The sequence below is a fragment of the Urocitellus parryii genome, chromosome 1, assembly GCF_045843805.1.
Source record: "Urocitellus parryii isolate mUroPar1 chromosome 1, mUroPar1.hap1, whole genome shotgun sequence".
NCBI classification, from domain to species: Eukaryota; Metazoa; Chordata; class Mammalia; order Rodentia; family Sciuridae; genus Urocitellus; species Urocitellus parryii.
The window spans coordinates 107876150-107891789 of record NC_135531.1 but is presented as its reverse complement, the minus strand read 5'-3'; the positions used below and the strand labels follow the sequence as shown (position 1 = coordinate 107891789).

The 15640-nt window shown below is 42.0% G+C and overlaps 1 protein-coding gene across 12 annotated transcripts in view; it reads left to right on the top strand.

The window, feature by feature from the left end:
* LOC144255993 (solute carrier family 12 member 2-like) overlaps nucleotides 1-15640 on the top strand; it is a 110736-nt gene that overhangs the window by 46114 nt on the left and 48982 nt on the right. The window contains exon 7 of one of the 12 annotated variants that reach the window (XR_013344031.1): nucleotides 12723-13341. The exons of 9 other annotated variants lie outside the window; for them this stretch is intronic. Coding sequence is in view for 2 of the 3 variants with exons in the window: in XM_077801177.1 (XP_077657303.1) it covers nucleotides 1696-1746 (51 nt within the window). In the remaining variant the exon portion in view is untranslated. 2 more of the 12 variants (XM_077801179.1, XM_077801177.1) reach the window with 2 other exon arrangements.

The window sequence follows — 15640 nt, the reverse complement described above, 5'->3', positions numbered from 1 at the left end:
GAGCACCAAAATAGATACATGCACCTATAGTCAACTGATCCTGAACAAGGGTGCCAGGAATACCCAACGGGGTAAGGATGGCCTCTTTAGCAAACAAGGTTAGGAAACTGGATAGCCACATGCAAGGGAATGAACTAGACCCTGATCTTACATCACAGTTATCAACTCATGAAGAATTAAATGTAAGATCTGAAACTATAAAATCTGTTGAAGAAAAACAAAGGGAAAAATCTTCCTTTCAGAATAATTCCAAGTATTTTAAACAGAGGTGCAATGAAGGAAATAGAAAGTTGCCATGAGAACACCACTGACTGTTGTCAGGGTCCACGGAGGTGTGCTACCATTAGTGAGCATCGATTCAAGGAAAATGGGGATATTTTCATTGTATCAAGATACTTCCTCCAAAATTCTTGTTGATCACTGTTGTGGTTTTAACTCATGTCCACAAATCCAATGATATTCCTGGTACCAAAGTATGGAACTTAATACTTCCCTTGAATCTGGCCTGGATTTATGACTCTCTTCAATGAAGAGAGTATCCAAGGGCAAAAATGGTAACTCTAGAGAAAACCAGCAGACACCATTTTAACCATGCGACCCTAGTCACAGTAGTAAGCCACACCAATGCCTCATACCCTGTGATATAAGGTGAGGAGGACATTCCTCCACCCATTAATTACCCCAGTGAAGTTGTGAGAATACATCAGGCAAATCCACATTCAGGAGTATTTTACAAATGCCCTATTCTTCAAAAGAATCAAGGTCAAGAAAGAAGAAAAGAATAAGAAATGGTCACAGATTGGAGGAAACTAAGGAGGCATGAGGACTAATCCTGAGACAGAGAAAGACATCAGTGGAGATGAAAATGTGTGTGTATTACAGAAAGGCTATGAAAGGGTCAAGGCAGCCCGACCTGTTCAGGAGGCTGAACTAAGAGCAAAGACAGAGCAGATACAAATGCAAGAGTCAAGGCAGATGGTCAGATAAGATTACTACTAACCAGGAACCAGCTAAACCAGCTGAAGAACTTGCTCAGGGCGCAGAGCTGTCAAAACACCAGACTTATTCTGGGCCATGGTCTGGATGGACATCAATCAATTTCAGGGTGTCAGCTTGGAGTGAGCCAGGTATTGTCATTATGGGCAGGAGAAACTGTGCTGAGCTTAAGCCTGGGGACAGAAATGGAGGTTCATCACTGTGGCAATTTTCCTGGACCAGGTTCATGACAAGTGACCAGGTGTTGTGGTCACTGTACTGCTCTGTCTACTCTTGGGGTGCTCTTCCTTTTATGGGTCTCTGGTGAGGGGATTGATACATTTGGTGGCCTGGTGTGTTCAATGAGCTCATGAGCTTGGTTTTTCTGATAGGGGGTTGATCACTGTTGCATCCACCTGATTTTGATTAAATTGATAAGCTCACAGTTGGTTGTTTCAGTGTAATAAATAATTTATAAGTTTGTACCTTATGGTTGTGTTAGTCAAATGGTAATTATTTACTTGTACAAAGAAGGTATAGAGTCATTCTACCTCAGCACTTTTCCTCAACATGGAATAACTAGTGGCAAACTACTACTCTATACAATGGAGTAACTCAGGTTGGGCCCAGTCTGAGAATCACAGAAAGGAGTGCTCTTCACGTCATTCAATATATTTTATTTAGTTATCTTTTTTTTCTTTTCTGTTTCCATGTATAAAGCAGAAAATTGGCCCTCGAAGATGTCTATGGCTTCATCCCTGGAATCTGTGACTCTCTATAGAAAAGGGGAATTAAAATTGCAGAAGGAATTCAGGTTGCCAAGCCTCTGACCTTGAGAGGGGGAGATTACCCTGAATTATCTCAGTGGGCCCCGTATAATCACAGGGGACCTGAAAAATGAAAGAGGGAGGCAGAACATAAGTTGAAGTCATTCCATGTGAGAATGATTCAATCTGCTATTGCCAGCTTCAGAGATGGGGGTGAGTTGTGAACCAGACTGTGGGCATGCACTAGAAACTGGAAAAGATGACAGAACAGATTCTCCCCTAGAGGCTCCAGGAGAAGTATAACCCTGCTGACACCTTGGCTTCATCCCAGGGAGACTTGTGTCAGATTTGTTCTTTATAGAACTGTAATGTAATACATTCATTCATGTTGTTTTAGGCCCCACATTGGTAGAGCAGCAGTAGAAAACTAATTCATAACATGAACCAAATCCCATTGCTAGAGTCTACATGGGATCTGAAGCTTGATGGGTGTAGAAATTCACATCCTAGGACTGTTTTACCACAAGTTTCCCCTGTGGTGATTAGCATATCAGATGTGAGCACAGTGTGTCAGGGTGTGTGTATGTGAGAATGTGAGTGAGGGACTGTGTCTGCTGTGTGAGGCATTTCTGTTGTGTGTTCAGAGCTCTCACAGGCAATGACCTTGTCCTGAGTTAATACTATGAGCAAGGCCTTCATCATCTCCAGTATTCAAGATTAAATTCTTTAGTGGACTTAAAAGGCATTTCTGAATGCTTTACCTAAGCACCCCATAGTACCCTATTTGTTCTAAACAGGAGATACAACCGTGGCTACCACATCTTGGAGTTTTCCATGTAAGACTGATCCTGAAATATTAAAGAAATCTTACAAGAAGAAGTTGATTTATGAAGGCAGTACAAGTGCCTCTCCTGTTTTTACTTAGATGCCTTCTCAGCCAGAGTCAGACATTTGAAGGGTTATAGATTGATGGATGAACTCGCTTGTTTTTATTACGTAAAATAACAGAACCACCACAAGCAATATAACCAAAATACAAGAGAGCTTTATAAGTAAACTAGGAATAATAGATACTTAAAAGATAATGTCCTCAGACCATTTAGAAATGTCTAAAGTGTCCTGGAAATTTTTAGATGAATGGCCCTGAATTCATTTTGGAATGGGCTTTGGTTGTTAAATTTCCTTTTCTGAATAAGTCAGCAAAAGTTTTAACTAGATATAAAATACAAATTGAATGCCAAGAGCTTCCACCATAAAGTATTCACTGATGTATTTAATATAGCTATAATCATGTCATATCAATAGAAGTCTTTGGTTTGCATGTGATAGGATACCCCAACGCTACCTGGCTTGAGCAACCATGGGAATTCACCGGCTTCCATAACCATAAAAACTTGGGGTAGGGCAGGCTTCAGAGAAGTTGGATGCACCATGGTCTCCACTGCTGCCTTCTAAAGTTTGTTGGCTTTTTCCTTGGACAGGTCTTTGGTCTCTATTGGATCCCAGAGGAATTGGCTTCTTCACATTGAAAAGACAGGGTCACATTGGAGTTGGTATTCTGATCACATGGTTGGGAAATTCAGAGCTGGTAATAGTACAGCAGACATCTGTAAACCCAGGCCTGCAGGAGAAATTCAGCCAACATCCTGTTTATGACAATAAAGTTTTATTGGCACACAGTCATGCCCGTTTCTTTCCATACTGCTTATGGCTAATTTTGTACTATAATGACAGAGTTGAGTAGCTAACACAGAAACCTTATGTCATTTGAGGTTTAAAGTATTTACTGTCTGGCCCTTAACAGAAAGTGTTTGCTGACCTCTGTAGTAGATTAAAAGGGAATAACTCTGTAAGGTAACACTCATCCCAGAAGCAGTTCTCAACAAAACTAGTTAATTCATTCTTCCTCTTTTTCTAACAAAGCCCAGAAAGATTCTTTTCTCAAGCAATTAAAGCAAGCAGTTCTTAAAACTTAAGAGTTGGACTTCTTCATATTTTGGGATTTATATGAGTCTTCAAAAATAGGTAATAGTTACAGGTATCGCTGTAGACAGAAATAGAATGGAGGATTATGATGTAAATTCATACTAACACCACACACTAGAGGCCAGATTCTGTATAAACCCTTTTTGGGTTTGACTATGGTTTGGGTGCCCCCCAAGGGTCCATGTACTGAAATTTGATCCCCATTGTGAGATATTAAAAGGGTAGAAAGTTAGTCTAACTTCAGTGTTCAGAGATGGGGCCCCTTGGGAAGTGGTCAGAATTAGATAAAGTGAGTGAGTGGAACCCCCAAGATTGAATCATGGTCTTTATAAGAAGAGGAAGAGAACATGCACAGATATGTTCATATGCCCATTCCCTATATTTTGCCCCTTGATGCCCTGGGCCACTTTGAGACTCTGCCAGTAAGAAATTCATCTGCAAATGAGGCCCCTAGGCCTCACAACTCCAGAACCATGAGCAAAAATAAACCTCTTCTCTTCATAATGTACCCAGTCTGTGGCATTGTGTTATTAGCAACAGAAAACAGATTAATACAGTAATTTATATGTATCAGCCTCTTTAAAACTCTTATGAGGTATGTTCTCTAATTATTTCTACTTTATAACTGAAGCACTGAGAGTTTACAAAATTTCTCCACTTTACACAGCTGGTAAGTTGTAAATCTGTAATTGAAAGCTGGGCTATGGGATTTCAGAATCCATGGTATTAATCAGTATTGAGTCTGCCTCTCTGAACTAAAGTTCAAACTGAGAAAATACAGAAAAAGGCTAAGAACCACCCATAGTTGTGATGTGGCTCAATATTGAAGATGGAGAAATGTGATACATGCAATAAAAGAGCAGAAAGCCTATACACAACAAGAACCCAAGATCAGAAAACAAACATTTCTTGGAGTTGCCCATTAGTTAGTGTTGAAGCAAGATCCCTATGAGGAGGGTGCTGGAAGGTAACACCCAAACCACACCAGTGTTGGACAAAAAGATTTCCTTGGGACAGAAATTGTACCACAAAAAGCCCTGTAGTCAGTTTAGTTGGCAAAGTAGTGTGTACACTAACCCACTCAGGGGCATTCCAAGCACACATGTTGGGGATTCTGAGCAATGCTAGAGGGAAATCTGTTTATTTAATCCAGTACTTACTGAATTTATATGACCACTGAACATTCTTTGTGGATGTGTATGACGTCTATAAATGTCCCAGAGAAAAATTTCCCATGCATTTTATTGTATAATTTAAATACATCATTTAAATGTTCAGTAATGTAATTTATTCCACAGCCCATAATGTGAAATCATTGCTTCTTAAGTTATCTTTTCTCATCATCATTTTACAATCTTAGTTACAGCCCTTCCAAGACAATTAAAATAAGAATCTGAAGCAGATGGATCTTTGGGGGCCAGATGGACTGATTATTTGAGCCAGGTGAGATTCTCTGTGTCAGACTCACTCCCAGGAGAGCCTGCCATATTACTTCACTTATTGCAATGGCAGCATCAAAAGAGTGTTGGTTGTACATTCCTAATCTGAACATCCCAAATCCAAAATTCACCAAACTCAAACTTTTAGAACACTGGCATGATTCCACAAGAGGTTCCTATGAAATTTTTTTTCATGCTCCAAATTATTAAAAAGTCCATAATTTGAAACTTCAGGCTATGGAAAAGATGTATATATGAAACATAAATGAATGTCATATTTAGACTTGGATCACATCCTCAAGTTATCTCATTATGCATATGCGAGTATTCTAAAATCTGAAAAAAAAATCAGAGACACTTCTGGTCCCAAGCATTTTGAATAAGGATGCTCAACCTGCATCATAGTATATTGATATACAAAAGGGCTGAATTGCGTGTCACAACTAAGAAGGGGATTAGAGCACAGAAAAACCACTGAAGACTGAATAAGTAATAAAATAAAGAAATGTGAAATCTGATGCTATGGGCATGGCAGGGACCATGGCTGATAAACGAAGTTTTGATTCTTGGCTTTGGCTAGCAGGTGAGACTGGAGTTTCTCCACTTCTGCTGGCTGGTGGAGTCTGCATAAGGTTGTGAGGAGTATTGCAGCTCTTAATGGGGGCTATGCCCTCCAGTGTTGCAGCAGACCCCAGCAGCTCACCATCAATTTCTTCTTTCTGGGTCCTTGTTCTGTGAATTTGAAGGGTGAAATCCAGAGACCAAGATGAATGAATGTAAGAGTACGATTTATTCAAGTGTGCATAGAAATGGCACATCTGGAGAGGACCCAACAAGGGTTGCTGTCTATGTGTGTTAATCTAAGGATTTATAGAGCACTTGGGTCAATGCTATTTGTCCAAACTTCTGCTAATTAGAGTTTGGAAAAGTACTAATGTTATTGGTCCAAAATTATGTTAATAGGGGTTTGGAAAAGTACTGATGTTGTTGGTTAGCTCTGAATCCCATTCAAGTTTGCTCTACTTCCACATTCTCCCTGATTCTCGGGAAGCCAGAGGTTGAGATTAGTGAACTGTGCATGCTCAGTGTGGGGTCTGGAGCTGCCACACTATGTGAAGCAGTGTTTGCACTAGGCCAGCCGAGCTGTGGTGGAATGACAGGTTGGTGGTGCACCTTGGCTCACCTGTGGCAATGACCCACCCACCTCAAGCCTGCCAGACCTCAGGCCCATGCTTGCTACCTGCACTCCAACCCCCTGGGTCACCCACTCCACGGCTCCACCCTTCTACTGCCACATTTCGGCAGGGACCAGTAGGCCTGCTGTGCAACTTGGCAGCCTGTGAGCCTTGCCAATAGGAGAGGGTGCAAGGAGACATCTGAGTAGGACCTCACAGGGCTTGTGGATATGGGGAGCCAGGAGAAAAATGGGTGTGGGATTCAGATAGCAAGGGCCTATGTGGCCTGAATGAGTAGGACTAGGGCAGGTTCTATGGTGGAGCACGGGCCATGTTGGACTTGGATTAGGCAGAAGGTGTCAGCTGAGATTGGTGAGGTCTGAGGAAAAGTGGGGTTTTTTTTATGGAAGACCTTGGAATCCTGGTGGAGGAGTGTGACTTAAGTCAGATGATCACAAAGAAATATTGTAGCTTTCTGAACACTGTCAAAGTATGTGTTGCCTGACATGGATCCAGTGGGCTGCAGTATAAGAGTAGATTGGGAGGGGAGCCAAAATGTAGATTCCCTTTATAATAGAGCAGAAAGAGACACTAGACTGAACAAAATATAATTGTCTCTTTCTGCTCTATCTACATTTTAGCTCCCCTCCCAATCTACTCTTATACTACAGCCCATGGATCCCACAAATAAAGGACTCAGTTCCACAAGGCTGTACTCACTTTAGATGCCAACTGCAAGTCAAGGCTCAGGTACTTCTGATCAACCACCTCTAAACTGAGGATTCCCATGACTGTTAATTTGTAAGAATTAGCTCACAGAACTTGGGGAAACACTGTGTTTACTAGTTTATTATTTAGGATACAACCCAGTCAAAACCAGATGGAAAGGAGGTATAGGGTAAAGGTGGGAAACTTGGAGCTTCCCTGGTTTCTGAGTATACTATCCTCATACTAACACATACATATTCAGCAACTTGGAAGCTCATCAATTCTTTTTTTTTTTTTTTCTTAGTACTGGGAATTGAACCCAAGGGCATTCCACCACTGAGCTACATCCTTAGCCATTTTAATTTTTTAAAAAGTTTTGAGACAGTGTCACTACATTGCCCAGATTGGTCTCAAAATTATGATCCTCCTGCCTCAGCCTCTTGAGTCACTGGGTACTACAAAGCCTAGAATCACTAAATCTTGTTGTTTAAGAATTTTCATAGAGTTTAATTTCCAACAGTTTTCCCCACCTTTCTGGAGGTTTTTGGCTAGGGCTGAACACTTGGGTTGGATATCACTTGGTCTTTCTGGTGACCATCATCATCTCCAGGTTATGGAAGGGTCACATAAGTCACCTAAGTGTGGCCTCATCTTCATAAACTCAGGTGTGACCAAAGGGGCCCATGATGCATTACAAGGCACTCTTATCACTTGAAAAATTCCAAAAGTTTTAGGAGCTCTCTGCCAGGAATTGGGATAAAGACCAAACACATTTCTTGTTATTATCACCACCATGTACAGGAGTTATCACAGTATGAAGAAAATGAATCATGAACAATTTCAGAGTTCTACATTTGGGAGGTATTTCTTTCTAGAAGCAATATGGCAAGGTCTGTGGGAGGAGGTGGGGGTGACTGCAGAGATGGCAGAGCTCAGAGGTCACTGATGCCCGACAGGAGCCCATCTGAGGGGAGAGGAGCAGAAGAAGGGTACCACTGGAGGTCAAGTGGGAGTCCAACGTCTTGCCAGATTTTGTAATGTTTCTAATGACTTTTCATTCTCTGGGGGAGGTACCTCAAAGGTCATTACCTCCTTATGTGACCTTTTCAGATTCTACTCAAATACGTTGGTACCATCATACTCCTGCTTTATGGTCCAGGCCAAGACAAAAAATAGGAAAAGGGAACACTTCTGCTTTTGTTCCACATCCTTGGAACAAAATATCAGTCTTTATGACGTCATTGGAAGAGGAGTTATTTCACAGAACATCCAACTGAGCAGCCTTGAAACTCTTTTACCTATCAGCTCCTCAATGCCCACCTGCTCGGCAATTCTCCAGATCCTCCCCTAGGTGCTATGTCTCCAGGACCCAGTGGCTTTCTCTTTATTGCTCCTGATTCTTAGGCTTGCTTCCTCTTCTCCCTATGTCTTCTGGAAGTTTCCCTTGCCAGAGAACTCAAACTTTTTCTCATATAAATAGTGTTTCTATGTATTTTCAACTTCTTTACCCATAACCCCATCCATGAAAAAAGGCTGGATTGTAACAGTTCAGCTCCCCTTAGAGAAATTTTCCTTGGCTGTGGAGGGTAGAAGAGAGCGGATATGTTTTTCAAATTTTGTATCTGTCCACAGACAGGTGGGGTGACTCACATTATTAAGAGGCTGAAACTCCTTAATCCTGATTACCTGCAGATTAACTCAAGGAAAAATGGTCTCTGGAAAGTAGCAAACTAATTCTTGTTAGTAAATTGATAGGCTCAAAACCCTAGCAGGGGTGCCTGAAGGAAACTCTCTTCCAAATTACTGAGCTCCTTTGTTGATGTCTTCTACCTCGTGGAAGCTAGTGTCGGAACACACTGATTGACATGTCAAAAAAGCCCTGAATGAGAGCAGGACCATCTTCACATGGTCGTTGTTTTATATAAAATATTTCAGAATCTTCTAAGTGTATCTGAAGGAGGAAATGACTTTATGGTCTCATATTCTCTTAGTGGTTATTATATCAGTCCCAAAGTACTTATTTTATCAGGTGCAGTACCTGGGTCCCTGTGCTTGTGTTATGACAATGAAATGTGTATGGGTTCCACTGTTAATAATGTCTGTGGGTCTTTTGTGGAACGTCCAGACATTTACAGAGAACTCTCTCCTATGGTTTCTGGATGTGTGGCTATGTTCTCTCTTACACCTCTCCCCATCTCTCTGTCCCTCCAGCAGGTGCATTTAATCCTGGCTAGATAGCTTAGTCCATCTTCTATTGCTGAGCTTTGTCTGACCTTTTTCAAGAACTCTTAGTTTTTTCAAGTATCCCTTGAGCACAAAACATAACACTACCATTCTGCCTTGGAAAGAAGGACTATAAAGGCTGCAGGAGAAACTCAGCAAAAAGGTATTTCAGCAACTTGTGATAAAATATTTAAGAAACAAGAATCAACTAATGGGGAGTGATTAACTGGATATTAAATAAATATTAATTAAATATTATAAATAATATAGCATAATCAACATTAATATGTTAAATATATGTACCAGACCTTATTATAATAAACTCAAAGTTATCTGAATGTATGGAGAATACCATGGCCCTCCAAAATATCTATGGCCTCCTCATCACCTCCATTGAAGTCCTACCATCGTTAAGAATGTTTTCAGAAGGAGCAGTGAACACATATGAACAATTTTCCATAAATAAGCATCATGTATCAAAAATCATAATGTACATATCACAGGGCTTTTTAAAAAGACATTTTCTGTAGCATCCCACCTTGCCTTTGAAGAGCTTATAGTTTAGTGAACAGCTTCTTTTTCTTGATGGCGGCCTCCTGAATCTTCACAATTGCTCTGAGATCTACCAGATGGAAGTAGGGGAGGCAGCTGATTGATTTAAACAGGATTCGGGAACAATCTCATGAATACCCAGGACTTTAGCTTTATAGCTTATCTGCCATACACCTTGGCATTTAATTATATTGTTATGCTTGCACAATAAAAATGTCAATGTGTGTATATGCACCATATTGACTCAAAGACTTGTATTAATCTCTGAAAATATACAAAAAGTCAATAAAATCTCAGTGAGCAACTGACAACTTGCAAAGTGTTTTTTCTTTAGAAATAATAGCTAAGTTTCTTGGGATCGAATACTGAGAATTCAGGCGACAAGCTGATAATTATTCTTTATGCTATAATCATTTAATTATTTCAAGGCTGATCTATTGTTGACAATACGGGAAAATACATTTCATTGAAAATATTATTTCTATGCTAATCCTAGGTGAAAATTTCTCCCAGATTAAATGGGCTTTGTGTTACATTTGAGGAGAGGAAACGAAAGCCTTATGTCCTCATATTTGACTACGTAAGACAAGGCTGGACAATGGCAGAGGACTTTTCTTAAAGCAAGTTTAATGGAGATTCTGGATTCTTCAGACATTTCCAAAGAACTTTAAAATGATTACAAACCGGTTCTCAGTCCCACTGGAACAACATTACAGAAATTGTTGAGGTGGTGGTGTGAGGGGTGGGGGATGGAATGACTATAAAACAAATCTAGAAGAGTTCACAGGCCCCCAAATGAGAAAATCTACGTGGCGTGGCCTAATCTCCCCTCCCCAAGCAGAATTGCTCCCCATGCTGACACGTGAGAACTGGGGGTGTGCAATATGTCTCTCAGGAACTTCATGGCACAAGGGGCTCTGAATCTGGAAAAGCAGACTTACTCAGAAGGTTTGAGAATGGAGGAAAACGGTGAGAATGTGGGTGTAACAGGACTTCAAAAGATTCTCTACCATCTCCGCTGAGCCCCCCTGCCTGAGAATAAGACAAAAGGTGCCAATCATGTCTGACCCTAACTCCAGGGCTTACTAAGAAGACCGCAGAAGCTCCATGAAACCGTTCAAGAGTTCATGCTCTTTTCCTAGAGGGGTTATTTCTCTTCCTCCTCTCTGCTCAGGACTTGCTATGGGGGAGGGGAGAGTGTCGCCCCTTCAGCCAAGTGAGAAGAGCACCCAGGGGCCCCTGGAACAGTCTGACCCTGTGTCAGGCTAGCCTCTGTGATTTCATCAGCCTGGAGCTGGCAGAGCAAAGGCAGAGTGTTTCCTTGGAAGCCAGCAAAAGAGTGGGACAAAGAGGCTTGCTTTAATTTTGAGTTTGGAGTTTTGTAAATCTCCTGAACAGGCCAGATGGTAATATTCTACTGGATTATTTGTAATCATGGTTGAAGGTGACAAGAAAAAATTTATTATTAGAAAGCATAGAGCTCCCTGAGATAAGGTGAAGGAGTTTAATAAAGAAAAACACAGTAAAATTGGTTTCTAGGTGGGTTAATAAGCTCTTTCTCTGACCTGAATGCACAGTGAGACTATATGACTTTGGGATTCTAAGGAAGAGGTGGAATGCAGTGACAAGGGGCAGCTCCTGCTTATGTTGCATTCTGTCTGAGACCGTGTCTGCAAAGTGCTTAGCATAGTGTCTGGTGCAGAAGAAGCCTCAATGAATAATAGTGTTGTTATAATAATTTCCTTTAATAATTAGTATAAGGTTCTTGCTTTCAGATGTATACGATTAGACTCTTAGCAATTCCTTCCTAGTTCCAGCCTCTGTAGAGGGAGCTCTGACATCATCCCTCCCAGGCTAAAAGGTGGCAGAGTTCTCTACCAGCTGAGGCTTCCCTGGGAAAACTTGATGAACACGATGGGTCAGGCTGCAGGAGGTACTATGACAGAACGATCCTGTTGTCTTGACTTAGAACCTTGACTCTATACTCCATCTTGAGACAGATTATTAACCTCTCTGAACTTCAGTTTTTCTCATGTTTAAAAATCCAAAAATACCATGTACTCATTGTGGGTGTTTAATGCCTACTTAATTAGATCGCTGAGGTACATCATGGAAATTCAATTCATTTGTTTCCTTCTTCCCAGCTCACCTAGCAGTATTTTTTCTCTCAATTCTTAAAATCCCTGTGTGAGAGTGTGGCATTTTTTTTTTAAACTTTCCTCCTCGGTGCCCTATTTCTTTTACTTATGTGCCAAAATAGTTTAATAAACGAATTTCTAATAATGTAGAAATACATGAAACTCAGACTGGAGATCACCTTTTAACAGAGGAATTAGGAAGATAGAAAGCAGAGAAGGACTCTGTTGTAGGGACAGATGAGGCAAGGCACCGGAGAGAGCAGGAAACAGTTTTATTTGGCTGCAGCCAGGTTCAGAGGGCACAGCTTTTGCTGTACTCAATCAATCCCCTGAACCCCAGTTCAGGGAGTTTCAGAACTTTATATCCAGAATATAAGGGGAGGGGCTCACGAGTTCACAGTCTGCAGAAGTTCACATAAAAGCAGCTTTTTCTGTCACTGTTTTGGGCAAGTTAACCCTTCAAGGACAACACCTGAGAAGGGGAGAGCTTCTTCTCCCCTTTCTTTCCTCCCCCTGCCAGCTGATACCATGGAGCCCAATTGGTAACTTATCTTAGGAATGTAGACATCTCTGTGAAGCCCAGCTCAAGGCCAGAGGCCTTGTTTGCACATTTCTACAAACTACTATACTTGATATGTTTGTGAAAAACTAGAAAGGGGGTGTCCAGCACCTGGAGTGATGATATCTTCCTGGCCAATGGCCAAGTAAAACAGGGCAATATGAAAATAGGAAGTTTATCTACATTGAACTCTTTTGCAGAGACTCTTTTGCTGACAATCCCCAAACCAGCCATGGTGAAGATTTCTGGAGAGGCCCAGTTAAGACTTTTCTGTGGAGAAAGGGGGTGCCACTATATGACCTCTCCTGTCCAGCCCGACTGTGGGAGAAGCTTAGGGCTGAAGGACCATACTTAATACCCTGAGTGTGGGCATCTGACTCTGAAGCCGGTAAGCAGGGGAGTGAGCCCAGATTCTGACTGGCACCTGCTCTGTGCTCCTCTGTGCCTGACCCTAAACTGGGAGCTTTGAGACAGAATCACACTGAGTGTTCCTTAAACATGTTGAAAGAGAAGGTATCTTCAGTCAAACCCACACCAGACAAGCTTCAAAGTAGCTGCTCATCCCAGACACACCCCTACGGGAAGAAGGTATTGAAGCCATTCGAGAAATACACGTGTGGGTGAAAAGTAAAAGATAAAAAGGAAAAGATGAGAAACTAAAAGATGAACACGTGGAGCTGTGGGGAGTCAAAGATGAAAAGAGAAGTCGTGAACTTCAAATGCTCGAGATCGTCCTTGAACCCTTCATCTTCCAGGCTTGCTAGTTAATACCCATTTCTGTTCAATCAGCACACAGACTACTTTCCACAAATCTTCCAGGTACTAAAACTGGTGACAAGGGGTCAAAGAGAAATGCGCATTCACGTCCTTTAATCTGGAGTTGGCATTTGGCAGTGTTTGTGGGGACTTAACTTTAATTAATTGACTCCTTAGGAAGAAAGCTGACAGTTTCCTTTCCATGGATTTTAGAAAGTTTAAATATTTTCCGTCAAGAACCTTGCAGTTCTCTAAATCCCTTGGCTATGAAGCAGGCCATTATGAAATAGATGTCTTATTCTCTTGGAAGGCCTCTGTCTTCACACCCAAACACAATGTTATTCATTCTTGCAGGAAAATGTAGGCCCTAGAGGATAGGCAAGGATTATCTGGTGATGAAACTGGAGATAGATAAAAATATTACCATTGAGTTGCAGCCTAAAGACTCCTTCAGGAAACTTCCTGGTGGCTTTCTATCTCATCACATTGAATTTCGATGCATGATTTTTTTTTTCATTGTAGATGGATACCATACCTTTATTTTGTTTATTTATGTTTATGTGGAGGTGAGGATGAACCCAGTGCCTCACAAATACTAGGCAAGTGCTCTGCCATTGGGCCACAACCCTAGTCCTCAGAACACAATTTGATCCTGCTAAAGAAACCTTAGCACCTCCACCAGAGGAAAAGAGCCTACAGCCATCTGCCATCCCTTAATCCATAGGTGAGCGTGGCCTCATGCTGAGAGCAGAGGTCATTGGCAGGAGGCTGAGCTGTGCTTGCCCCAGGATTCAGGCATGTACCAGCATGTCCAGAGGATCAGTGGGTGGGCCTGCCAGGCTCAGTTTCCATGGATGACTAAGGCACCTGCTAGGCAAGAAGAGGCCCTAAAAACAAAGTGAATCATGCTGCACAAATTTCACAGAGCGCTGGGAAAGCCGAGTGTGGGTCTGTAATTGCCTCTAAGGTTGTTGGGTTGTATCCAAGGGAGGGGGTTGAAGTGAAATGGGGGTAAGGTGGAGAGCTCCTGGACAGGAAGCGCTAGCCATGCAGGCCTCTGGAGGTGCATCGATGAGAGACTGCTTTTTCAGTGTGGGCAGTTGTTGGCTTAATGTGGCATTGTTGGTAACCTCCAATGGCCTTGTCACATGTAGGGCTCTAGGAGCCACCGTGGCAGCACCCTGGTAGGTGTTCACCATGCCATTTTGTCAATGATGGGATGACTGTGGATTACAAATGGAAGCTTTGGGGGTGACCATGACAGGAGGCAGTTCCACCATGAACAGTTCTAATAACTATGAATACTGTGAGTACTGAGAGAAGGGTTTCCTGGAGCTGAGCAGAACCTTTTTGAGAATTCCCAGAATTATTACGCAATATTTCCAAGGGAGAAGCTAGAGTCCCCCCTTCCTGGTGGAGGCTAAATCAGAGTAATTCTGCATATTAATATTATTTTAAGACTTTTGCTACTCTAGTTGACCTGTTATGGGAAATCAAGACTTTGTGTGTTGGAATGAGACAATAGGAGTGCTCCTGAGAAGTGAGACAGGTGGGCCCCAGGGCTAGAGTGAGCCAGTGCTGGACCTGACTTTCCCTTGGCTGGGCTGTCAGCTGCACCACCAATTCTCTAGCCTATCCCTGTGCCACTAGAGGAGCAGTGCTGGAGACTCATTTTCCAAGGAGAGTTCCCTAAATCAGCCATGACTGTACATGGGGCTGGGGCAGGGGAATGCAACTCTGAGAGAACGGGAGCTAGATGATCGGACACAGCTGCCGTAACCTCCTGAGCATCATGAGTGGTTTGGGATGGAGACTGAATTTGTGTATGGGTTAGGCAGTTATGTCTCTAGAGGACAGAGAACAATCTTTTTATAAAGCATATTTAAATGCATTCATCTTTAAAATTATTATTTTAATTGTACAAAATTGTAGGGTATAGTGTGACCGTTGGTACATGTATACAGTGTGTAATGGACAAATCAGGGTAATGAACATTTCCATCTCAAACATTTAAAATTTATTTTGATTAACGTGTGATAATGTACATGTTTGCGATAGAGCAATCCTATTTGAATGACACACTGCTGCTGGTCTCCCCTGCATGGCAATGGGATATGCCTATCAGGGGAGCATGGAAGAGCTGCTGTGCAGACAGGAAGGGCTATTCTGGCACCATGGCTGTAACACCTACTAGAGCAGAAGAGCACCAGCTGCCTGGCTGACCCAGGAGGATGCTCTATTTCCTCTCTTGGAAGGGCCCATCATCAAAACTGACCCCTCTGAGTAAGTATCTCTGAGTTTTTAGACTTCTTTGGGGAACAAGAAATACTTCCCTTCACAGGTGGGTTGACGGCTTGTAGTA